We start from the raw sequence: 23,990 nt of genomic DNA, 5'->3' as shown, positions 1-23,990 counted from the left end.
CCCCCGTCACAGCCGCTCCCCAGCTGGCACAGCCAAGTCCAAGGCCTGGGAGGGGAACAGTACCTCCTGTGGCCATCCACACGGGTGTGGACAGGAGCAGGCTTGAGGGTCGTCAGGCCAAAGGCTGGGCCGGACCAGCTCACCCCCAGACACACAGGTCAAGGAAACTAGTTTTGGGGGACAGAACAGGATAGGCGAGGGCCCAGAGGCAGCTCGTGGGCCTGGGGCCTCCCTGTAGCTGAGGTAGAGGCTGAGAGGGTCCTGGTACGATGGGGGCATGTCAATTGCTCCTGCTCTTTGCCCTTCACTGGTTTCCAGACAGTCTGGGAGCACTCACTCAAGCCAGTGGGAAAAGTATATTGAAAACAAGAGTCTCCCCCAAGAATAAAAACCGCCCCCCCCAGACTCCACCTCCTCCACTCAGACCCCACTGCCTTCCGACTGCCTCTTTGCTCCTCTTCCTCCCGTCACATGGCCCTCTACCTCCAGTCGTTTGATGTCTGAAAGATTTCTTAAAGACCTAGGCAAACCCCCTCCCCCCCGATTTCCGTGCCAGGTTAAGGAAAGGGGCGAGCATGTGGGGGCATTACCCTGAGAGGAGGCAGGGCTCCTCCAAGGATTCCGCCTGCAAACCTTTGCTGCCCCAGGTCGGGTGAGGATGTGGACCTAGGCGCTTTTGTTGAGGGGCTTATGGCCCCTCTGTCCTAGCCTGCCTGGAAGCTCAGAGGGGCATTCCAGGATTCCAGAGAGAGCAGCCTCTGTTACTCACACTGTTCTAGGCACTGTGGCGTGCGTGCGTGTGTGTGTGTGTGTGTGTGTGCATGCGCACACGCCCAGGGCTGGAGTGGGGGCAGGAGGGGGCACACCCTCATCGGCAGAGCTCACCGTCCACCATGGCCCTCCAGCCTGAGACACCTCCTTGCCTTCCAGGTTCTGAGCTGGGGGATGGAAATGACAGCAACAGCCCCGTCGTCTAGCAAGGCAGCTGGCCCCCGGAGCTCTGCGAAGACATCTCCCCACAGCCGCTTTTTCTACACTGAAACTGAAACCACAGTGTTTACAGTTACCATTTTCACCGTGTGCCCCTCCCTCCTTGGGGTCTGGCCTGAGCATTAGGGACAGCAGCAGGCACCCGCGCAGTCCCCGACGGCACAAGCCAGGCAGCCGGGGCTCATTGAGTCTCCGCTGGTGGCCCTGCTGCCCCCCCCATGGCCAGAAGCCCCAGGCGCCCGGCAGCCCCTGACCCCTTGCACGGGGCACCTGTTCAGGCCTCCCTCCACCCTGAGTGGAATCAGGCCGCATCTTCAATAAAATAACTTTATTCACCCAGCTTCCTTTTGTGCTTTTTTTTTAGTCTCCACACTACTCTCCTATTTACACCCTAGGGCCCAAAGACCAGATCAAGATGTGAGGTTAGGGAAAAAAAAAAAAAAAAGGTCAGGGGTGCCTGGGTGGCTCAGTCGGTGAAGCGTCCTGACTCTTGATCTCAGCCCAGGTCTTGATTTCAGGGTCGTGAGTTCAAGCTCTGCATTGGGCTCCGTGCTGGGCCTGGAGCCTACTTTAAAAAAAAAAAAGGTCCGGGAAGGTTAGTGAGAAAACTGAGTGTTTGTGTGCGTATGAGAGAGAGGCAAAGATAAGTCAAAAAATAAGGATGGAGGGAATGAAGTACTGATAGACGCAAAAACGTGATGCAGAGTGAAGGAAGCCAGACACAAAGATCAACATAGTGTATGATTTGATTTACACGCAATTTCTAGAAAAGGCAAAACTATAGAGACAGATCAGTGGTTGCAGGGTTGGGCCTAGGAGGAGAGACTGCCTGCAAATGGGCTCAGGAGGATCTGGCTGATGACGCTGCCGTACCACTGGTTCGTGGGGAAGCTTCTCCGACCAGATAAATTTACTGAAGCTCACTGAACTGTGCCCTCACAGTGGGTGAGCTCTATGGTGTAACTGTAGGATGTGCCTCAATAAATTTTCTTTAAAAATCGAGGAAGGGACAGAGAATGAGAGAGAGGAGGGACAGAAAGGGATAATGAAGAGAAAGAGGGGCTTCTCCCTCCCACCTTCAAGACCAGGAGGGGACATTGCAGATTTTGCTGCAAAGAGGATTTCGCCCGAGATGAACAGTGTTGCCAACAGGGTTTTAGGAAGTCTGGACTTGATTGAAGTCCCTCAAAATCTTGTCCATCCCTGACATGCTCCACATTTAAAGTGACTCCATTCCTGCAAACTGGTGGATATAGCCAGACAGCCTAGCTCCAAGATCCAAGAGCAAAGCAAAAGGATGCTCTTGAATGTTAACAGAACCTACAAGAGCCATTCCAGTTGAAAATATCTCCCTGATGTAAAAAACAACAACAACAACAATGAAACCCCCCCTAAAATCTTAAATTCTTCCATTCACAAATGCAGCCCCAAGCCCTAATCATTCTATGCGAAAATGGGCCTTTATTTTTCAACCAGATTCTAAGGTTGACTGAAGATGAAAGATTTGTCCAGGAGCCAACATTGAGAAATGTCTAAGAAGGAACAATGCATATTTAAAACTAAGTTGTATAGACAGCTTGATGGAATCCGAGGTGGCCCTAGAAATGTTCTGACAAGCCAAGTCTGCTATAAAATGTGACAGTGTTTGAGGCAGCTATCCTGAGACCCACCCAGGTTCCCGTCAGCCAATGTTGGGTTGTTGAAAATGATTTCAACAGTTGACCCAGGAAACCAGGAGTGCCTCCTCAGAGATCTGGGGGTGGAAAGAGAGACACCACAGAACTGATGTCTACCCACACCATTAATTCTACATTGCGATGGCCCAGGGGCCCACTGATGGGGCTTCTCATGGCCCGAGGTGCCCAAAGAATCAAGTCGCATTTATTAAAAGACCCTGGGGAAAAGGACTACCTTGCCCCTTTCTAACTGAGTAAATACTGCCAGAGTCTATTAGAGGTTGAGACCCAGTGGATGGAACATGAGTATTTTTTAAAAAGTCTTTGGCTTCATCGTGACCCTCAAACATGTATCAACCACCATCATATGCCAGGTTGTGAGGACACATGACAAATGCATGACGCCTACCCCCGAGGAGCATAGTCTTATTGAGGCAACAGATCATATATAGAAAAAGTCAAATCAAGGTAATATGAACCCACAGATGCCACTTATAAAGCACTTTCTATAAGCTGGGCCTAGAGACCCACAATAAGCTTGTGAGGCACATATTAACTCCGTGTTACATGAGAGGAAACCTGAATTAGGGTTCTCCAGAAAAACAGAACCGGTAGGATATATTTATAAATATGTAGAAAGAGATTTATTATGAAGGATTGGCTCACGCAGTTATGGAGGCTGAGAAGCCCCACCACCTGCCATCTGTGAGCTAAAGTCCCAGGTAAGCCTGTGATGTCGTTCCAGTTCAAACCTGCAGGCCTGAGAAGCAGGGAGCCAACACTCTGAGTCCCAGCCCAAGTCTGAAGGCCCAAGAACCAGGAGAGCTGATTCTCCAGGGCAGGAGAAGATGGATGTTCCCACTCCAGCAGAGAGAAAAATTCACCCTTCCTCTGCCTTTTTGTTGTACTCAGGCCCTCAACAGATTGGGGAATGCCCACCCACCCTGGGGAGGGAGATACTCTTTACTCAGGCTACCCATTCAAATGCTAATCTCTTCTGGAAACACCCTCACGGATGCACCCAGAAATAACGCTTTTCCAGCTTATCTGGGCATCCAAATGGACCCATAAAATTAACCATCACAAACCTAACCTCAAGCAAGTTACGTGATGTGCCCAAGTTTACAAGGTGAAGTCAGTCTGGTGGCCAAGGCCACGCTCCTGGCCTGCCTGAGAGAGAGGGTAACATCCTTAACCAACTCCAGAAGTTGGGAATGGGTGGTCACCAGAGCCCCTGGCGGGGAGGGCTTGGGGAGGAGACACAAAAGGGCAAAAGAAGGGCATCTCTGCATGAACCAGCAGGGACGTTCAATGACCAAGGACCAGGTCCCAGGACACGCCACAGAACTTAGAGGTGCCGGGGAAGAAAGGGGAGAACATCGACTGGATCAGAAAGCCTTAGCAGAGCAGGATTTCCTGGAAACAGCTAAAACCAAACTCATGCCATCTGCTGCTATATCAGAAGATAGTCATTTTTTTGCATTGAGCGCCAGCGACAAATCCATTTCAAGGGGTGGGGGACGCCTGCTCACGCTTAGCTCCTCTCCTCCTTCGAGGGCTGGCAGCCTGCCTGCTTTTCTGGACAAGGAGGGACTGCAATCTACAGCTCGAGTGGTGCCGACCCTGGTGGGAGTCAGGATCCAAGTCAGCCCTTTCCTGGGGCCTCTTGGCAGCCCTGACCCCTAAGATAAAGGCCGGAACGTCTGGGCACTTTCATCTCCTTGTCCCCCCTCTAGGCCCCTCCCTATTTCCTCTCCTTTTCCCCTTTCCTCTGCCTGCCCCCCTTTCTCCGGGTCCCTCCAGACACAATGCTCTACCTTGTGCCTGTAACACGCTCAAGCGCTGATGCTCAAGGCAGCTTGGCAGGGCTCAGCCGGCCCTGTTCCAGGAAAGCCATGTGGTGTGGCTGGCTGGCTCCTCACCCCTGCCGCCTCACAGTGTTGCCCACTGGGCCAGGCCGGCTCTGCCAAGACACCTGGGAGGAGGCCATCTCTGCCTTGACAAGGAGAGGTGGTGAGCAGGCCTGACACTGTTCTCCCGTTCATTCATGGCTCCAGTGAGCTGTCACTGAGCATCCTGGGGGCCAGAGCTGAGCCAGCTTAGCCCTGCAAGTGAAGGTTGGCCTTGGTGCCGGGCATACCGTGCCCTCTGCCAAGCCCACCGGGCTGGGTCTCAGGGCATCTTACCCCCAGCAAGGATGGTCGCAGAGGAGTGCTTAATGTTTACCGAACTGAAACGAGCAGAAGGGCAGGAGGCTGTGTACCCCACTAGAACCAGCACTGTCCCGGAATCAGAGGCAAATGGCAACCCCCCCAAACCCCCCCACCCACCCTGGCCCAGAGCCTTCCTCCTGCCGCGACAGAGAGCTGCCAGAGCATCCCCTTACCCTCCTCTGGGCAGCTCCCAAGCAGAAAGGCTCAGAACAAGGTTTATGGGGGGCCCCCAGGTGCCTGTGAAGCTGTCTGAAATGCTTTTGGGTGGGGAGCAGGGCTCTGGTGGGGACGACAGCCACCTGAGGGGTGGGAAGGAGAGCCAGGACAGGTATTTCTGGAATGATTTAAACCTCTGGACACTCACCATCACTACCCCCAGGCAGCACTGGGCATCTGCGTCCTCGGCTTCCTCGGCTGCTCCCCCCACCCCCAGGGATCCCGTGCCCCTGCCTTCACTCCCAGCTTCACTTCTCTCCTAGGGCAAGGGTCAGCGACGTGCTTCCCAGAGGGCCTGTGCCCCAGGGGGCTCCCTGCGGCCTGGTGGAGCTGTCTTTTGAGCTGCAGACAATGGCAGCGCACTTAACTCACAAAGGGAGCCCTTTCCCAATTTGGAGAGCAAATCACTTCAGGGTGAAGTGGATTAATCATTAAGGAACCCCCCCTCCATGGGATTGGGGCTCCCTCCCAAAGTGACCAGATCCGTCCACGGGGCCCTGCTGCTGCCCGTCAGGAAATCCGCTGCTGGGGCTGCAGAGGGGAGAGATCGTGAGAAGGGCCTCCGGCTCCGCCTCAGTCATGGATTCACCAGCCCCCCCCCACCCCCCGGGGCTCCCTGGCTCAAAAACGGGCACCCCATTTACCCTGCTGTCCAGGCCAAAAGCCCTGGACTTCTCGATGTGTATCTTTTCGTACCGTTTAGGTTTAGGCCTTGAACCACGTGGTGGTATTACCTATTCAGAACAATAGAAACTTGTTTTAAAAAAATCACGAATGAGGTGGGCGCCTGGGTGGCTCAGTCGTTGAGCGTCTGCCTTCGGCTCAGGTCATGATCCCAGGGTCCTGGGATCGAGTCCCACATCGGGCTCCCGGCTCCGCGGGAAGCCTGCTTCTCCCTCTCCCACTCCCCCTGCTTGTGTTCCTACTCTCGCTGTCTCTCTCTATCAAATAAATAAATAAAAAATCTTTAAAAAAAAAAAATCACGAATGAGGTAAAGCACGTGTGCAACACACGTGTGCGTCCAGAATGTGACACTGCCGAGGTCCACACCACCGTCCTCAGGGGACAGCTGGATTAGGACTTCCTACTAGACTTGAAATAACATCCATACTCTCCACCACGGCCTTCACGGCCTGGGGCACTGGGGCAATCCGGCTTGTCCTCGCTCCCCTTCCCCACCGTCCAGCCAGCCTGGCCTTGCTGGGCCTCCGCAGCACAGGGACCACCACGGTGGGGGGGCCCCCCACACAGCCCCCTGCCGCCACCTGCCTAGATGTTTGCATCGATCACTCCCTCGCCTTCTTCAGGTTCATCTCACTTCCCCTGCCGAGACCCTGCCCCACCGCCCAGCCCAAACTAACAGCCCCTCTCCGCGGCCCGTTTAGGCCTTCCCCACAGCACCTCGCAGGACTGGCAGAGTTGTCCGTCACTTCCTAGCAGAGCCTTCTCTTTGCTGGCTGCTCGGTCTCCAGCTCCGAGGTCCTGAGTGAATACTGCTGGGAGGGACGTCCCGAGAGGCCCTGCCCCGAGCCCAAACTCCGCAAGGACAAATCCGCGCTTGCTCACGCTTGCTCACAGCTCAGAGGCAGGTAGGACGGCAACCCCCCCCACCGCCCCCGCCCAGGGCTGACCGGGGCACCTCGAACGCTCCCCTGGGAACCACAGCCCCCAAATAACAGTAGCACTTACTGCATGAGCTCGGAGCCCCTGGGCTCACTGCTTGGCACAGATGATCTCATTTAATCCTCAAATAGCCTTAAAGCAACCCCAGGAAGTGCGTCCCCCCATCTCGCACATGGTGAAAGGTGAGCTAAGCTGCCCGAGCGCACACAGCTGTCACCCACACACTCATCCCCAGTCACAGCGAACATGGGGAGCAGGCCCAGAAAGGCAAGGGCCCAGAAGAAGAGACCAGAGTGCAGAGCGTCTCTGCGGGGCCCAGAGATAGAAGCAAAATGGAGGACTGCAGAAGGAACACACGACTCGAGCTCCACACACGACATTTATCTCTGAGGCGGTGTGAGGAACAAGGCTGACAACAGAACAGAGCCGAAACCCTTCTCTCTCAAGCCTCTTAAAGGTGTTTTATTTGTTTGCTTTTCTTTTTTTTTCACAATAATGGCACATTAAAAAAAATTAAGAACTACAGAAAAGGACCATGTCTTTGAGTCTGTGTTCCCATTGTCCCGCGCCCCATGGCACAGGAACTGGCCGTCGCCCCAGCCTGGGCGGGGGTCCTGGCCTCTTGGAAAGGCACTGAGTCAGCGCCCTGGGACTGGGCCCCTCCAGGAGCTCGGGCACTGTTCCTCTGGGCCCCACTAGAGGGCGGTCTCCTGCTTCTGGGCCCCCCAGGACTCTGGCAACCCCCTCCCCTCTCTCTTCCAACCAGAGGCAGGAGCTAGAAACGTTAGGGAACTTACTTTGGTCCCCACAGGGGACTCTTTAGGGACAGAGCCCTCCCCCAACCAGCAGGAGATGACACCTTAGCCCGGTTACCCCCTGGGGGTCAGGGTGTCTCTCCCAGTCCTGTTTCCAGCCCAGCTGACACCCCAGTGGGGCCCTAGTTCTCAGGCCCAAGCCAGGCCCCTCCTCCATGCCCCATGGGCCACCGCAGCCGGCACAGGAATGACAGATGCTTGGCCGCCTCAGCTGACACCCACCATGAGCCACAGGCTCCCCAAACCCTGGGGCCCTGGCTCAGAAGGAAGGGCTGCATGAGAAGCAGGGGGACGGAAGGGGGAGAGGGTCTCAGGGCCAAGGCTGCCAGGAAGGACAGAAGCAACAGAGGCTGGCTGAGGGCTCAGGGGAGGGTCCTCGGGCTCTGCAATGAGGAGGGGGTCCTGGGGCATGGGTCAGCAGGCCTGGGCAGGGGGGCCTGGGGAGAAAGGGGCAGAAAGAGGCTCCCGTCCTGCTTCTGGTCACTGTGGGGACACAGGTCCAGGTGACAAGACCTTAGCCCCCCCCCAAAGGGAAACACCACTCTGCACTCAGCCAGGTCTCAGCCCAGCCCTCATGGGAGGAGGGACCCCACCAGCCAGGCCCTGATCAGCCCCAGCTCCCAACAGTGGCTCCCAAAGGCACCCCTCCATAGGCCACCTGGACTGGCAGCTGGTGGGGGGCCCGGCTGACCCAGGGCCCGGCCTCCCCATTCCTCCTGTGCCCACCCTGCCCACCGCCCTTGGCTCTACTCCTGCTGCTCATTCATTTCCATGTCAGACACCAGAATGTTCTTCTCGGTGGCCTCGCCGGGGCCCGAGGCGCTGCGGCTGTAGCGGGCGCCCTCGAAGGTCCCACGCTCGGCGCTCTGTCGCCGCCGGTAGAGAATCAAGGCTGCGGTCAGCAGGGCCCCGAGCAGCAACACCGCCATCAGCACCACCACAAGGGCGGCTGGGTTCTCGGGGAGCGCTGCTGCAGCAAGCCCAACATTCAGTGGGGAGGCTGCGCCCCCCCGGTGTGCCCCCCACCCCCCTGCTGCCCCCCGCCCGCCCCCCGGTTGCACCCCGCTGCCCCCTGGCTGCACCCCCGCCCGCCCCCGGCTGCCCCCCAGCTACCCCCCCACGGCCCCCCCGCTGCCCGGCATGCTGGGCCAAGGCCAAGGCGGGAGAGGACTCATCTCAGCCCTGCGTGGGACTCACCTGATGGCGAGAAGCTGCTCTCCTCGGCTGCAAGGAAGAGGGAGGGACCCGTTAATAACTGAAGACGTGATAGTAATAATAAGCAAGCAGAGAGCACTTCCTGCGTGCCAGCCGCTTGATTAGCCCATTTGATCTCATAGGTACAGTTATTACCCTCATTTTGCATATGAAGAAACTGAGGCCATCGACTTTAAGGAACTTGCCCAAGGTCACAGAGTTGGTAAGTGGTTTACCCTGTCCATGCCCTTAACCGCTACAAAATGATGGGTTTGCTGTCTAGTTTGGAAATTTGTAGGAAGGGCCGGTCCCTCCTACAGACCCGTTTATCCCAGGGGAGGATCCCGGCGGCCCCGGGGCCTGTCTCTTCGTGCCCTCCCATCCGCTGGGTCACGGGCAGAATGAGACGCCAGCCCCTGGCCCAGGCCCAGCACCGGCTGCGTGGGGGCGGCAGGAGGCCGAGCGGCGCATCCGCCGGGCGCTCACCTCGCGGGAGCTTGCAGACGACACCCATGGTAATGTTGGCGCAGGCACCGGGGCGCCAAAGCCCGCTGCTGCTCTGGATCCAGTAACAGCTGTTGTGGCTCAGCATGCTGGGTCCCAGGCCAGGGGACCCCCAGTTGGAGTAGTTCACAGCTGTGTTGTCCTGCCAGACCAGGGTGCCTCCTACGGGAAAGCAGACATCGAGGGGGCATGGGGGAGAGGAGATGAGGAGGAGCAGGTGCTGGTGGGAGAGAGCACGCCTGTTCTCCAACTGATTCTCACCTCCCGCAAGTCCCCACCCCCACCAAGCCCTGGTGGAAGGCGTCCCCCCCAAACCCCTGAGGCTTCACCCTCCTTCCCGATGCCACACAAGGGGTACCCACCTTTGGGGTTGAAGTTCATGCCCAGCCAGGCACCCCGACTCTGGCCCTCAGAGCTCTGCAGGTGCTCCCAGACAAACACGTTCTCCATCTCGTCCAGAATGGACAGGACCGCCCCACCCGCTGGACACAAGGGAGGCCCACATCAGGATGACAGTGGTCCCCCTGGGGTAGCAGAGGACCCCCCCCCCAAGAGAGGCCCCAGCCTGAGTGGAGGGTGGTGCGGAGTGCACATCTGTGTGTGGGTGCCCGTAGGTCCGGGGTTACTGACGTGTGATGCCACACATGGGCTCTGTGTATTGGAAACTGATGGGGCGCTTCCGTGTGCCAGCTGCCTGTGGGTGGGGTGCAGCACGGGGACTGCGTTCCGGGAGCCTCTAAGCGCCCACGACAGGGGTCACCGCCTGAAATGACCCCGTGGGGGCTCTGGCCTGCACTGGCCCACCTCTCTGGCAGCGCTGCAGCGCCTCCTTGTGGCCCAGCAGCAGCTCCATGTGGAAGGAGTAGCAGTGCTCCCGGAAGGGGATCCACGCCGAGTCGGCCAGCCCTTGGGGACAGCTGCCGTGGTAGCTTATTCTTCGGGGAGGAGGGGGCCCTGTGGGGAGGGGAGGGGTGCAGGATTGAGGAAGTGGCCCAGAGTGCTCCCCGGGACAGCCTACACCCTGCCCACCCCTCGACCCCACTCACCGCTGTTCGCGCCGCAGACAGCCCCCTGCAACTTGGTGTTGCAGCTGGCGGTGCGCCAGGCCCCGTCCACGTCCACGTAGGCGCAGCCCCCTGGCTGCTGGGGCTCCCCGTCCTGCCAGCTCATGTAGCTCAGCGGCTCCTCCGAGACCCAGGAGTAGCGCCGGGAGCCCTGGGCACGAGGGGGCCGTCAGGGTGGGAGGAAGGGGGCCGGCGGTAGTGGGGGGGGGACAGAGGCAGGTAAGGTAAGGCAAGGAGTCAGGAGGAGACCGGTGGGGGGGGGTTGGCAATCGGGGGAGCGGTCCCGGCGCACCTCCTCACTGGCCAACCCGATCCAGAGTGGGGTGCGCAGCCCTCGGGCGGCCTGCGTAAGGAAGGCCTGGGTGTAGGGGTCCGGCACGCGGGCCAGGCTGGTGTTGCGGCTCTCACACAGCAGGAGGGCGTCCTGCCAGCGAAGAGGCTTCTGCAGCAGCCGGAAGGTGCCATTGAGGTAGGAGAGCTCAGTGCCGGGGGCAGGGGGCGACGCTGCCGGGGATGGGCTCAGGGAAGGGTCTACAGGGAAGGGGGCAGGGCTCAGGCCGGGCTCTGCCCCCCTCACCCCATTCCCAGGCATGAAGCTGGGGGATCACCAGACATTGGGCAGAGACTAGGTCTCCAGTGGGCCCAGCGCCTGGCACAGACGGACAGTGTTTGCCTCTGTTACTAGTAACGTTCTTGCCGAGCCACAGAGGAAGCGGCCTTGACCTACTCCCACCCCAGGAACCCCTGTAGAACAGGCACGGAGCCGCGGGGGCCTCAGACGCACAACTTCAGGTTCCCTGACACCAGGCATGCCCAGTGTCTGGCTGCCCCTGGTCAGCCCCCCAGACCCCCAAATCTTCCTCCTGAGATCCCTCGATCCTCACTGCCTTTCCCTCTGATTGGCACCCGGTCTTCTTCCCAAGCAGATAGTGGACTCTGGGGTGACCCAAGGGACCCCCTGAGGTCAGGGACCGTGTTTCGTCATTCCTCGCAGCAAGACCCACAGCATCGGGCCCGTGCGGATGTTCCCAATTTCACGGCTGATGCCTACCTGTGCCCTTCTGGCAGATGAAGCCGTGTGTCTCCTCCGTGCAGCTCCGATCGTCCCAGCGGCCAGTGAAGTGAGCGGAGGGGCTGTGCAGGACCACTGCACAGCTGGTCTGGGGGGAGGGAGCCGCTCAGAGGAGCCCCGGCAGCTCTGCCCTGTGCCGCTGCCCCCAGAGGGCTGCTCTCTGAGCAAAGAGGCTGGAAGAGGGGAGACCCTGGGAGTGAAGGCGAGGGCCGCGGGTTTTGGGGCAGGGAGCAGAGCGAGGGGCCTCCTCACCGGTATGTTGCTGCCAGGAGCAGGGCTAGGGCCAGAGGGCTCCCCAGGGGCCCAGTTGGTATACAGCAGAGGTTCCTGCTCCACCCACTGGAAGTCCTTCTGAGAGGCATGGAGGCCAATCCAAAGGTCAAAGGTCACATTGGGCAGGCCGGCCGTGATGAATGCTACAGTCCCCCAGAAGAGAGAGTTATGAGCAACAGGACAGCCCCTTGCCCGCTCTGCTCTAGCCATTTTTTGGGGGGGAGAAGGGCTGTGTCAGAGGATACTGGGGCCTTCCCATGCGCTGGCCCTACCTTGCTCTAAAGGGTTTGCAATGGTGACCAGTTGGGCCTCTTGCTGTTCACAGGAGAACTGTGCCTCTGACCACTTCACACGGTCCTGGGGGTCCTGGCCCTGGATTCGGAAACACTGGGGCGGAGGGGAAGGCATGATGTCCAGCTCCACCGCCCTGTCCCACAGACCCAGAAACTCTGCTGTGTAGCCCTCAGCGGCAGGCCCTGGGGAGGCTTCGAGGGCCGTGAAGACAACAGAACAGAACCAGGACATCTGGGGCTCCTCGAGCCTCTCAGCCTGGCACAGCACATTCACGTCCACCTGCCAACGCTCAGGGGGAGTCTGTAAGTGGCAGGACGTCCTTAGGCCACCAAACGATCTACTACCTATGACGAGAGCCCCTGGGCCATGCGCGGGGACAAGGTCTGTCTCGATTTCAGCTAAACGCCTTCCCAAGTGTTGCCTGAAATCTGTTACTTGTCCTGTGAACTTAATGTTCATCCATACAACACTCTTATCTTCATGTCTGAATGATCTTTGTTAGGCAGCAGCTGGGTGGGAAATCTCTCAAGTGAAGACTATTTGAAAATGAATGATTTCCAGTGATTTCCCTCCTGAGTGCGATGGGGAAGAAAAAAAGGAAGGAAGCTTTGGAGTCGCAAAGAGGGTCAGGGAGCAGGTGCAGGTCAGGTTCCAGATCTGACTTAACCTTTCTGTAAAATGGGTGGGAATAAAAATATCTGTCTTTTGGGGTCATGTTAAGAGTTAAAGAGAACAGTGCATGACACGAGAGTAAGTGCTTACACAAGGGGACGCTCTTACTATGGGGATGAGTTCTAGCATCAGCTTTCTGATGTCAGATTTGGGGTAGAAAACTGTAAACCCAGAAATAATGCAAGAGTTTGGGAGAGGTTTATCACAAAGCCCTTGCATTTCATTTCACAGAAGTAGTTCAGAGCTACTCTGAGGCCTCCTTTAAATAACTAGTAAAATTAGTCATAAAATTAGAACCAGCAAGGTCACATCATATCAGCAGCGAAAGAGAAGAAATATCAGCTCAGTCCAGCAAACAGTCGGGGCCTCCCTACCATGTGCAAGTGTATTAGGTGGTATGTCCATGGCCAGGGGCCCTGCCCTCCAGGAGCTTAAAGCTAGGGGGAGAGGCGGGCCTTCACTCTCTCTCCCTACATCCAAATGCTAGAGGGCTGTAACAGAGGGCAGAGACCTAGTAAAGCAAGGTGTCTGGGGCCAGGTAGTGAAGGGACAGGCAGCCTCGCATACTTCAAAGGCTTCTGACAGGGGAGTAACCGGTATCTTTACAATGATGCTGACACATCAAGAAAGAGACCAAGTACATATATACCATATATTCTGTTTTATATCTGGTGGAAAAAGCCAAGAGAATAAATTTTTGGAAAAATGTGATGACATGAGAAAAATGCTCAAAATAGAACACTGAGAAAGAAAAGCTGGATACAAAATCGTGTTATGTAGTATGATCTCAATTAGGTGCAAAAAGGCAGGAAGCAGAGTAACAAATATTAATAGGGGTTATTTCTGGAAATAAGGATGAGTGAGTTGTATTTTCTTTCTTTCTGTTTTTTCCCAAGTTGTAATAATAGACGTGTTACCTTTTTTTTTTTTTAAGGTCGAAAAGATAAAATATTCGCTTGAATATTCTGAAGACAGTAAGAGCTCCATGACACTAAGGGGCTGGCTACCCTCCAACGCAGGACAAAGATTTACGGATTATATGAGCTAGTGTTAACTAATCTAATCCTCCCAATCCGGCTCAGTGGTTTTATCGCAAAGAAAGCACGGATCGGGGCTCAGACTCGTGATGCCAGCATTAACAAGAAAATAGTGCTCCTCTCTTCCTGGGACAAGCTCTTGTCAGCCACCGGATAAAAACAATGACGATCTAATCAGGTCTGATCAATCAGCCCAGGAGTGCAAAAGTAACCACTTTGGGAAAGAAGCTCACCCTCTAGAAGGAACATTCTGCAGACATGTCTAGAAACGTCTTCCTTCTGATTAATGTTACTGCCACCAACTTTCCCATCTGCATGCTCAAAACCCTTGGGAAAAGAATTCCCTAACGGTTTCAAAAAATCTTCCAAATACTTGTTCTTAAAGCGTCTTAAATCAGGTCTTCTGATTAGTTTGTGAGGCAGATTGGTTTAGAATGCAGAAATGTACTAGCCGATTTTTACACTAAAACCTTTGTTTCATTGGTAGAAGGACTGAAAAATGAAGAAAGCCCAGCCCACAAAGGCCGACCTTTTCCATTTTGATATTTTGTCTTTGTGAAGCAACTTTTTCATCTACAATAACCATTAAAGTAATTCGAACTTCAGACAAGACCTGTGAAGTCCCAAATCACAAAGTGTCAAACCAAAATTTTTTAAAAAGAATGAAATATATGCAATCACCTTGCTCTTATTTAAATTATTTAAAGATGATAATTATTATAATTGATCATTTTTGAATACTTTTCTCATACCACTAATAAAGAAAAGTTTTTTAAACTTAAAAATACTCTTTTTCAGGGACGCCTGGGTGGCTCAGTCGGTTAAGCGTCTGCATTCGGCTCAGGTCATGATCTCAGGGTCCTGGGATCAAGCCCCATGTTGGGCTTCCTGCTCAGGAGGGGAGTCTGCTTCTCCCTCTCCCTCTCCCTCTGCCCTTCCCCCCTGCTCATGCTCGCTCTCTCTCTCAAATAAATAAAATCTTTAAAAAAAATACTTTTTCAATCTTTATCTCATGCTTTATATTCTTTTGTTCTTGTGCACAGTTTACTATATATAACATTAGTCGATTAGTACAGAAGTAAATATATATTTATTTACACACACATATATAATGTAGACACACATATTTTGTATGTTCAATCTTGTGTTTTACTAATAGGAGTTCATTATCAAAATGTGTGGCAACTAATCTAGAAAACTCACCAAACTATGTGGACACCCTCCTTCCCTGGTAGATTAGCAAGGGCACTATATAAAATTACTTTCCCAGGAGTCTAGCCCTGGCATTGGGGCCAAGTAGGCAAGAGGCCATGACTTTGATGTTGCCAAAAGGCCAGGACTCCTGAAGCTTGGCCTTCCTACATTCACATCCTCTCCCCTGACTCTACTGGGTGGCCCCTCCCCACCTCCTACCTTGTTGAGGAACTGGTTCCAACCAGAGGGGCAGCCCCCCAGGGCTGTGGGTGGCAGGTCCGGGGGCTGGGGCTCTCCAGTGCTGTTGCTGCGCTTGCAGATGTAGGGCAAGGCCATCAGGCACCTCTGGTCCCCCCAGTCCTCTGCAGAAAGAGTAGGGCAGTCACTCTAGCACAGGGCAGGGCCGGCAGCACCCTTGCCTCATGCCCTAAGAAGAGGACATGGGGATCAGGTGCCCGTGTCCAGCTCCGAACTCCAGTCCTCTGTGGCTGCTGGATCATGGGGACAGGCCCCCTCTCTGGGTCTAGCCCCTCTTGGGTTGTGGGAAAAAAGAGAATGAGAAGAGACTGATGGGCCTGCCCAAGCTCACCGCACTGCCCCAACGTCAACCCTCTCCCCAGCTTCTGCACCCTTTGTGCCCCGCCCTCGCCCTCACCTCGGCTGGCGGTCATGTATACACATTTCTTATCCTTGCCAATGGGCCGAGGTTTACCGGGTGCCCAGGAGATGAAGTTTATGATGGAACCATCTGTCCACCTGCAACAACATGGAACAGAGATGACTCGCCCCAGGCCCAATCTCCGTTGTATACAGCAATGAAGGCCACCGAGATGGGGGGCAAGGCAGGGCCCGAGTCCAGGGGCTCAGTGGCTACAGGCTGAGAGTGAGGCTACTGAGCTCCGGGTCACTGGGGACCCAAAGACCTGGTGCGTCCAGGTAAGGTCCAGCCCTCCCTGGGCACTCATTCTCTAACTAGAAAAGTCCAAGAATCCCAGAGCAGAGGTCCAAGGGCAACAGTGTGCTCAGATATGCATGTGCTCCTGGTCCCTCCTGCCTCGAGCCCCCTCATGAATGGCAGGTGGGTACTGAACACAAAGAGGCCCCTCCGGAGGACATCATATGTTCTTGCCCATGTCCTGAGGGGGCCTTATTCATGAGTGGCCTCGGCATAATAGGAGCTGCCATTATTTGGTGCCCAGTTATGTACTGGATGCTGTGCTAAGGACTTCACATACCTTTTTTCTAATCCTCAGAGCAATCCTACCAGACAGGCCTCATTATGCTCATTTTTCGATGAGAAAATCAAGGCCCACAAAGGTTAAATCATTGATCAAGGCCACACAGCCAGGGAGGAACGGAGCTGGATTCAAATCCAGGTCTATCAGTCTCTGTGGGTGGCCTCCCTAGCTCCTATCTGGGGTCGTGGCTGGCCATCCAGGCACCCGCTCCCTCCCACACCTGCTGACCCTGGAAGGCTCCTACCTGAAACGCCCATCACTCTCTGCAGTGTGCAGGCCAATCCACCAGTGCTGCTCTTGGCCCGGGGACAACTGGGGAAACCGGTCAGGCAGATAAGGGTTGGCAGGGCCTCTCCTCTCGCCAGGCCTACCCTCCCCTGCCTGCTGGCCCATGGTCACTGGGGTGCTCACCTTCTGCAGGTTGTGACCCAGGAAGTCCAGCTCCGCCTGGCTGTGCACGGAGGCCAGCTGGGCCTGGAACCACGTGCAGATGCGCTGTGCCTGAGCCCACGTGGAGTGGTGCTCGAAGAACTTGTACTCGGCCTCCTGGAAACGCAGCCACTCCAGCCGGCCTGCGGGGGCAGTGTGAGTGTGGGAGCGGCGGCCAGGCAGGGGTCGCCTGCTCGCCCTGCGGCCAAGGCTCAGGCAGGTCCAAGGGCAGGCAGAGGCGGGTTGCGAACCCCTAGGCCCCTCGGACAGACACCGCTCCAGGCCCAAGCTTGCCCCTGCTTGGAGACGAGGCCGACAGGGTTCCAGGCGCCCCGGTTCCCCTTCTCTCAGCTCAAACCCCTAACTCCTTTCGTTCCATCCCGGCTAGGCCCTGCCCTGGAGGTGACGCCCCTCACCCTCTCCCGAACGCCACTGAGAGCCGGGAGGCCCGGGGGGGGCCTTACCTTGTGGGCTGACGTCGGGTTCCCGCACGTCTCTGCCTATGGGGACAACAGGGACAGAGACGCTGCAGGGAAGGAGACCCTCCCCTGGATTCCCGGCCCCGCCGCCCTTCGCCCCCTTCCCCGTTTCCCAGCACCATCCCATCCAACCTCGAGGGATCTTGCAGATCCAGTCCAGCTGCGTCTCGCACTGCATGGCCACCCACTGCAGCGAGGCCAGGTCAAGCACTGCACAGCCCCGGATGTCGTCGTCGTCGTGCCGGCTCCGGTCGAAATTGTGGTAAGAGAACTGGAGGTCGGAGTGGGAGAAGGTTGTCAGGCACGAGGCGCAGGCCTCCGCGTCCCCAGAACAGATGTACAAAAGGCCGGGCCTGAGCTGCGAACCCCCAACCCGGGCTGGACGCCCCGCCTCCCTTTTCTTAACCTGCGGGCTCTGGCCAAAGACCCTATAACTCGGCTAAACCTCGCCCACCGCCAGGCTCTGTCCCGCCCTCGAAGGACCACGCCCACCCCAAGCCGCGCCTACCCGGGCCCCGCCCACCTCCTGACCAGCCCCCTCTAGGCCGGCTCACCCCAAGGCCGTCGCTCCAGCGCCAGCTCTGCCCCGCTCCCGGGTTTCGACGGTTCAGGCCGATCCAGAACCAGTTCTGCTCGTGGATCTCGGGCTCTGATTCACTTCAGCACAACGCGGGGGTGGGGACAGAAGAGATGGGGATGAGAGGAGCAGGTGCGGGTGACCTGGGCAGTCCCAAGGGCCTGGGGCCCCTCCATCTGGGCTTCACACTCACCGGCAATACACTGTTGGGGCCACCTTTAAAAAGTTCTCTCCCCAGAGAGAACTGACCTAGCTGGACCAGGCGCCCAGCTCACTGGGGGTGGGTGGCCTGGCTCCCTTCCCTGGCTTCCCTGTGGGTGGGGTTTGCCCTGCCAGCAAGACTAGGTTTTCACTTCAGGGAGTTTAGTAAGTCGATGGAGATGGAGCATAGACCTGGGGCTGTGGAATCAGATAGCAGCAGATTCCAGCGGCAGTTCGCCCGTGGAGCGGCTCCCTGACCGCAGGCAAATAACCCAACCTCTCTATCAGCCCACATCGGTCCATGATAATGTCTACTTCCTAGGGCTGAAGAAGAGACCCAGGGAGGATTCAGTGTTTAGTGCAGTACCCGAGACATGGTGAGAGGCCATCGATGAGAGCTACAATTACTAGTCAAATAATGTAATCTTGATGTTTGCTGGAAAGACACGTCCCTGGGAATTAAGATCTTGGGAAGCCTGGATCCACTCGGATTTTTCCAATGCTAAGGGATTATAGGTGCTGGGTGTCATAGGAGGCCCACAGGACAGACATGGGGTCCTGGAGGGACCCTCAGGGGCAGATGCTCATTTTTGTAGCTTTTCTCCTCCTGTCTCTCAGGAAAGGCTGTTTATTGAGGAGAGTGGGCTGTTACGGGAATGGTGTTGGGGGCGAGGGGCGCTCAACTTGGATCAGATTTTGCCATGGAGGAGGCATGGGGAGGGCAGTTACTTTTGTAAAAGGCCGTGAGTCTGAGGGGGGCACTGCTGGTTCCCTGACACTGGTGAGCAACCGGGGAGACCAGGGCTCCCTGAGGGAGGACAGGATGGTCCTGACATTCGCTGCGGATACACAGGTCATTCTGAGCCCTCAGACAGGCCTCCCTGAGGGCGCCTTCACCTTGCCCCCTGCCCTGTGCCCAGCAAAACCAAGAGCCCACACAGGTGCATGCAGGCCACTGCCCCAGGCTCAGTACCCGAAGATCTTGTTGAGCATGTTGGCCACAAAATGTTCCTCCTCATAGCTGGCCAGGCTCAGCAGCTGGGCCCCCAACTCTTGGCAGGCCCCCTGGGCCTGCACCCAGGTCTTCTTGTCCTGCAGCCGCTCTGAGCTGAACACCTACAGGAACAAAGTCCAGGTGTCTAAGCTGTCCCTACTGGTCCACCTGCCCTCCCATGACAGCAGTAGGGAGGAGGGCTGGGGCCTCACAGGACAGGGGTGCAGGCTAGCTAAGATAATCCTGCTCATCAGAGAATGAGCCCCAGGGGAGGGGAGCCAGCTCCTAGACAACACCCCCTGCCCAGACCCCCAAACCAGCCCAAGACCTGGGCTCTCCTCCCAGGGGAGCCACAGTTTGCTGTGGGCAAGTCCCTTCCCCTCCCTGGACTCAGTTTCCTCATGTCATAAAAGACTCTGGACTACGTTAGTGGCTCCCAAACCCGGCAGAGTTTAAAAATCAGAGAACTGGGCCCTGCCCCAACCTAGTGAATCCCAGTCCCCAAAATGGCAGCCTGGAATTTATTTTTATCAAGCTGCCCAGGTGATTTTGAAAAGCAGCCAGCCCAGCCCCAACATTTGGGAACCTCTGAAACTGGTTATCTCTATGTTTGTTTGTTTTTTTCAATTCCTCCTGTTCAGTGAGCACCTACGATGTACCAGACCTGAGATTCCACTGGCAAGAGTGTCATCAGAACTTACCTCTGTCTGCAGTCTGCTGTGGGGAAGCAGTGTCTCTGGGGCCCAGTTGCCCAGACTGTGGCTGGGCCCCACTGGGACTGCCCTCGACCCCGGCGAACTGTTTCTTTGCTCTTGTTCCTCTTCCCCCCTCCCACGCCAGCAGGCTGCCTACCTTATAGCAGTGGCGGAGTTTGGGGTCCGACCCCCAGCCCTGGGGACAGGAGCCGGTGAGGCTGGGCGTGGGGTCCGGCCCAGGCAGTTCGGGCGTCACTGGCGTGCCCAGGCTCTGCCGGCAGATGTAGCGAGCCCGGAATGCGGTGCAGTTCTTCACCTCCCACAGCCCCATGGCGCTGCCCGTGGCCAGGGCCACGCAGCCCCCACGGCTGTACCCTGGAGCGGGGGGAGAGCAGGAGACCCGCTGCCTGAGGAACTTGTGGTCCGGCCCTCCCCCAGGTCCCCCACAGGACACCACCCCGGCCTCAGCCCCCACACTGGTGACCAGCTTGGCCGGCTCTGCAGGGACCTGAAGGGCATGGAGGCAGAGTCCTAGCTCTGCGCCTACTCCTGTGAGATTTAGGCAAGTGGCTTAGCCTCTCTGAGGCTGTTTTATCATCAGCCTCATCAGGTCACTGAAAAGGCTAAAAGAGACAATGAACGCGAAATGGCAATGATCCTGATCGCCAGCGCCCGTGCTACTCTAAGCACGTCACGTCTGTTCATCCAGTTCAGCCTCACATCAGCCCCATGAGGAAAGCACCGTTATCCTCGGTTGACAGATGGGAAACTAAGGCTTAAAGATGTGCCAGGCGGTTTGGCCCCAGACCCTAAGCTCCTAACTACTCTACCACACTGTACCAATGATTGGTTTACTGGGAGGCCCTGGGACTCGGTCCCGGCGGGGGCAGCCCCATATGGCCTCCTGGCTTCCCCAAGGAACGTCAAAGAGGGGGCTGACTGAGTGCCGCGGAGGAGGGGCTCACCAGGCTGGTCCCGGTTCCAGTGGGTGTACATGACCTCATCCCCACTGAGCCAGCGGAAGGACCCAGTGCTGTTCAGGTCCTGCAGGGCGGTCCAGAAGTATTCGCCATCCCAGTTGTAGATGAGGCTGCTGACAAAGGCCTGCTCAAACCTGTGGGAGAGAAGCCGGTCAGGCAGGGAGCTCGAGGCCCAACCTCCCCCGCCACCACGCTACCCTGGGCCACAGGCCAGATGCCCTGCCCAGGGAGCTTGGGTGTTGTACCCAGTCGGCGACTTGCTGAGGTAAGTGGGGGCCCGCGGGGACCCTACAGCTGACACACAGCAACCGAGCTCCCCCTGTCCTGCCTGCATCTCCGTGCCCGGCGGAGAAGAAAGTAGAAACAGACACAGCCAAGGCCTCTCTTGGGCATCCAGCCCGCACCAGCAGGGCTCCTGTCTGTTCCTGCCCCTGCCCAGGCCCTGCCCCGCAGTGGGGTCACTTAATAAATGGGAATCCTTCTTGGGACGATACTAGAAAAAGGCCCTGGAGCCATTTGAGGCTCCAAGGACTCAGGGCCCTCTGTGCTTGATGGCAGATCGCCACCCCGTTTGGTGGAGGGGCCACATTAGGCCAGGACAGGCATGAGGGCTGGTCTGGGTACGTGCCCCGTCCTGTACCTGTTGGTGATGGTGACCAGCTGAGAACCGTGGTCGGTACATAGGCGCCGGGCCTCGCTGTAGGTGACTTGGTCCTCTCCCAGCCAGTAGCAGGATGGGCTGTGCCATGTCCAACCCTGGCTCGAGAGAGTGGGCAGAAGAGGGATGTCCGTGGAGAGGACTCTCCTCCCTCATCCAGAAAGCCTGGGGCGGGGGATGCCATCGAAGGCATCCCTGAACGTGCTGCAGGCTGGGGCCCAGGACAGAGGGGACTGGTCTGACACCAGAGACTGTTCTTCCCATGCTCTGTTCTGTACCGTATCACCTCACACTCCCCTCCCTACCATCACCCACAACTGCCAGACCAGAGGTGGACGCATGGCCCAAGGGTGGCTGATCGGGAGGTAGCCAGTGACCTGCCTGTGGGCTGGTGAAGCAAGATGACTGGCTCACTGGACTCCTCTCTTGGGCATTTATTTACTTATTTATTTATTTTTAAAGATTTTATTTCTTTATTTGAGAGAAAGAATGAGAGAGAGAGAGCACGAGAGGGGGGGAGGGTCAGAGGGAGAAGCAGACTCCCCGCCGAGCAGGGAGCCCGATGCGGGACTCGATCCTGGGACTCCAGGATCATGACCTGAGCTGAAGGCAGTCGCTTAACCAACAGAGCCACCCAGGCGCCCTCTCTTGGGCATTTAAACCAAGAATCACAGTGGGAAAATTGCCAGTTGGCTGAGAAACCAGAGCTGAAATGCTGGAAGAGCTGCCAGGCTGTGGAGGGACCAGGTAACCCTCGGGCCCTGGAAAAGGTAGAGTGAGCAGAGGGTGCGCCTAGCCTGGGGTTGGGAGACAGACCCTCAGCGGGGAGCAGCAAAGCTTTGGAAGAGACCACTGCTCTGAGCGGCTGGCTCTCTACCATCAGACCCCCATGAGACCAGGCAATGCTTCACCCAACAGACCCTTCTCCCCTTGGACCAGCCTGAGCTCTCTGCTCCTGCCTTTCTTTCTTTCTTTCTTTCTTTTTTAAGATTTTATTTATTTACTTGAGAGAGAGGGAGAGTGAGAAGGAGAAGCAGACTCCCTGCTGAGCGGGGAGCCCGATGCAGGGCTCAACCCCAGGACCCCAGGATCATGACCTGAGCCGAAGGCAGATGCTTAACCGACTGAGCCACCCAGGCGCCCTGCTCCTGCCTTTCAAAAGAGGAACTGAGGCTCAGAGAGATTAAGTGACTGGACTTTATACACAGACAGTACAAGGTGGAGCCCGGACTTGAACCCGCACCACAAAGGCTACGCCTGTCCTCACCACAGCCCTGCTCCTCCTAAGAGACACCAGGTGCCTGCCAGGGCCTCACCTCCAGAAGCCCTTGAGATGGGAAGCCTTGGGGTAGATTCAAGGCTGGGAAAGAGACACAGCCCCTTGGGCAGGAGCCAGAGCAAAAGTGAAGCTGGGGGGCGGGGGGGGTTGGATACCAGGGACGGAGAAGTGGTAGGACTGTGCTAAGATCCCAGCTCCCCCAGGGTATTAACTGGGGCTGCTCAACACTGCACACACAGTTCAGGTGGCCCTGGAGCCACGGCAGTTAGTCACTCGTCCTCACTCCCCTACCCCCAGCTCACCCAGGACAGGACAGAGCCCCTGGGCCAGTCCCTGCCCACACTGGCCCCTTGGACACTTCAGCAGGGCCCCTGTCTGCTCTCTCTCCTCCCCACTGCAGGTCATGCCCATTGTTGTTTCAGGCCCCTGCTCCTGGGGGAGAGCTTGGAGTTCATGTGAGGTGGGGTGCGGTAAGGGGGCTTACTCCAAAGGGAAACACAATGAAGAGCCAGACTGGCAGCAAGGGGCTGGCAGGAGCGTGGCCTTGGCAGATGGAGCCATCAGGGGCCAAAACACCATAAAGTGTCTTTTTTGAGCAACCTCCCCATATTCAGCCACACCACTTACACGGCTGCTTGGCTGAGGGCCAGGTTGGGGGGGGGGGGGCCTGTGAGGGAGAGCCTGGGTCCATCACCCACCCACATCCTCATTCATACATGCACTGCCCCACTAACCCAGTCAGTCCTGATCCCCTCCCTCCGTGATGGTCTGGAAGCCCCTGGGGCTAGGAACACAAGGAAGGCGACACCAGAATGGCCTCGTTCCTCCAGAGGAGACAGGCAAGCGCACGCTCTATCAGATGGCATGGTGTGTGCCAGCAAAGACAGAGGTGGCAAAGCAGGACTGGGGTGCACCCCGGCAGCCTCACTCAGGTGATGACTTGGAGGTCTGCCCACACCCACCTCCTGTTCTCTGCTGCCTCTGGGAAGTAGCTTCTTCATGCAGAGTGGGGGTGGGGAGCTCTGCTTCCTCCCAACAGCCCCCACCCTACCGCCCCCCACCTCATCCAGTGTCACCCTTTCTGGAACAGAGCAGTTTGGAGAGTAGGAAGAAGGGATGTGCCAAGCAAGGGAGGATGCCGTGGGAGGCTGCGGGACTCCATCTGCCCCCTCCCTCCCCAGGGAGCCCCTCTGGTTGGCCACACCCAGGGGCAGCTCCAGAAGCACCCTCACCTTCCGGCAGCCATGGTCCTCCTCGGCCGTCCCCTGGCTCAGCTGGCCTGCCTTCTTGCAGATGGACGGCAAGGACTGGTTGCAGGGACTATCGTTCCAACGACCTTCCTAGGGACACAGGATGAGGGAGCGTCTCAGCCCCCCTCCCCCAAAGCCTTTGGTGAACCTGATTTTTAGACCTGCCCCTGCCTCCAACTTGAGCTCTGTGTGTTCCAGGCTGGCCTGTGTCCTCCGTCTCCTAGCCAGCAGTTTGTCCGCCTTCAGCTCCATCCAGAGGGCAAGGGTGTTTGTGTCCCAGCCCCCAGGAGAATGCCTGGCACGTGGCAGACACCCAACAAATAATTGTTTATAAATTTTTAAATAGCATCCCTTATGCCAGATGGCTCTAGC

At 57.0% G+C, this 23,990-nt stretch overlaps 2 protein-coding genes across 2 annotated transcripts in view; one reads left to right on the top strand and one right to left on the bottom strand.

The window, feature by feature from the left end:
* MARCHF10 (membrane associated ring-CH-type finger 10) overlaps positions 1-977 on the top strand; it is a 73,453-nt gene extending 72,476 nt beyond the window's left edge. Inside the window, exon 11 of the mRNA XM_044921841.1 lies at positions 931-977. Within this exon, the coding sequence (XP_044777776.1) occupies positions 931-977 (47 nt within the window). The remainder of the gene's footprint in view (positions 1-930) is intronic.
* Positions 978-7,165: 6,188 nt separating this feature from the next.
* Positions 7,166-23,990, bottom strand: part of MRC2 (mannose receptor C type 2) — a 56,625-nt gene continuing 39,800 nt past the window's right edge. Inside the window, exons 9-30 of the mRNA XM_044921496.1 lie at positions 23,601-23,708; positions 21,072-21,187; positions 20,417-20,565; positions 19,609-19,826; positions 18,736-18,878; positions 17,539-17,641; positions 17,117-17,255; positions 16,970-17,005; positions 16,488-16,648; positions 16,321-16,388; positions 15,494-15,594; positions 15,058-15,200; positions 11,914-12,028; positions 11,621-11,784; positions 11,348-11,456; positions 10,589-10,827; positions 10,279-10,447; positions 10,037-10,186; positions 9,595-9,714; positions 9,215-9,394; positions 8,732-8,758; positions 7,166-8,501 (exon numbers count right to left, since the gene is read on the bottom strand). Coding sequence (XP_044777431.1) covers positions 8,281-8,501; positions 8,732-8,758; positions 9,215-9,394; positions 9,595-9,714; positions 10,037-10,186; positions 10,279-10,447; positions 10,589-10,827; positions 11,348-11,456; positions 11,621-11,784; positions 11,914-12,028; positions 15,058-15,200; positions 15,494-15,594; positions 16,321-16,388; positions 16,488-16,648; positions 16,970-17,005; positions 17,117-17,255; positions 17,539-17,641; positions 18,736-18,878; positions 19,609-19,826; positions 20,417-20,565; positions 21,072-21,187; positions 23,601-23,708 — 2,979 coding nt within the window. The 3' untranslated portion in view covers positions 7,166-8,280. The remainder of the gene's footprint in view (positions 8,502-8,731; positions 8,759-9,214; positions 9,395-9,594; positions 9,715-10,036; positions 10,187-10,278; positions 10,448-10,588; positions 10,828-11,347; positions 11,457-11,620; positions 11,785-11,913; positions 12,029-15,057; positions 15,201-15,493; positions 15,595-16,320; positions 16,389-16,487; positions 16,649-16,969; positions 17,006-17,116; positions 17,256-17,538; positions 17,642-18,735; positions 18,879-19,608; positions 19,827-20,416; positions 20,566-21,071; positions 21,188-23,600; positions 23,709-23,990) is intronic.

This window comes from Neomonachus schauinslandi, chromosome 15, assembly GCF_002201575.2.
Source record: "Neomonachus schauinslandi chromosome 15, ASM220157v2, whole genome shotgun sequence".
Lineage (NCBI taxonomy): Eukaryota > Metazoa > Chordata > Mammalia > Carnivora > Phocidae > Neomonachus > Neomonachus schauinslandi.
This window is presented reverse-complemented; position numbering and strand designations above follow the sequence as displayed.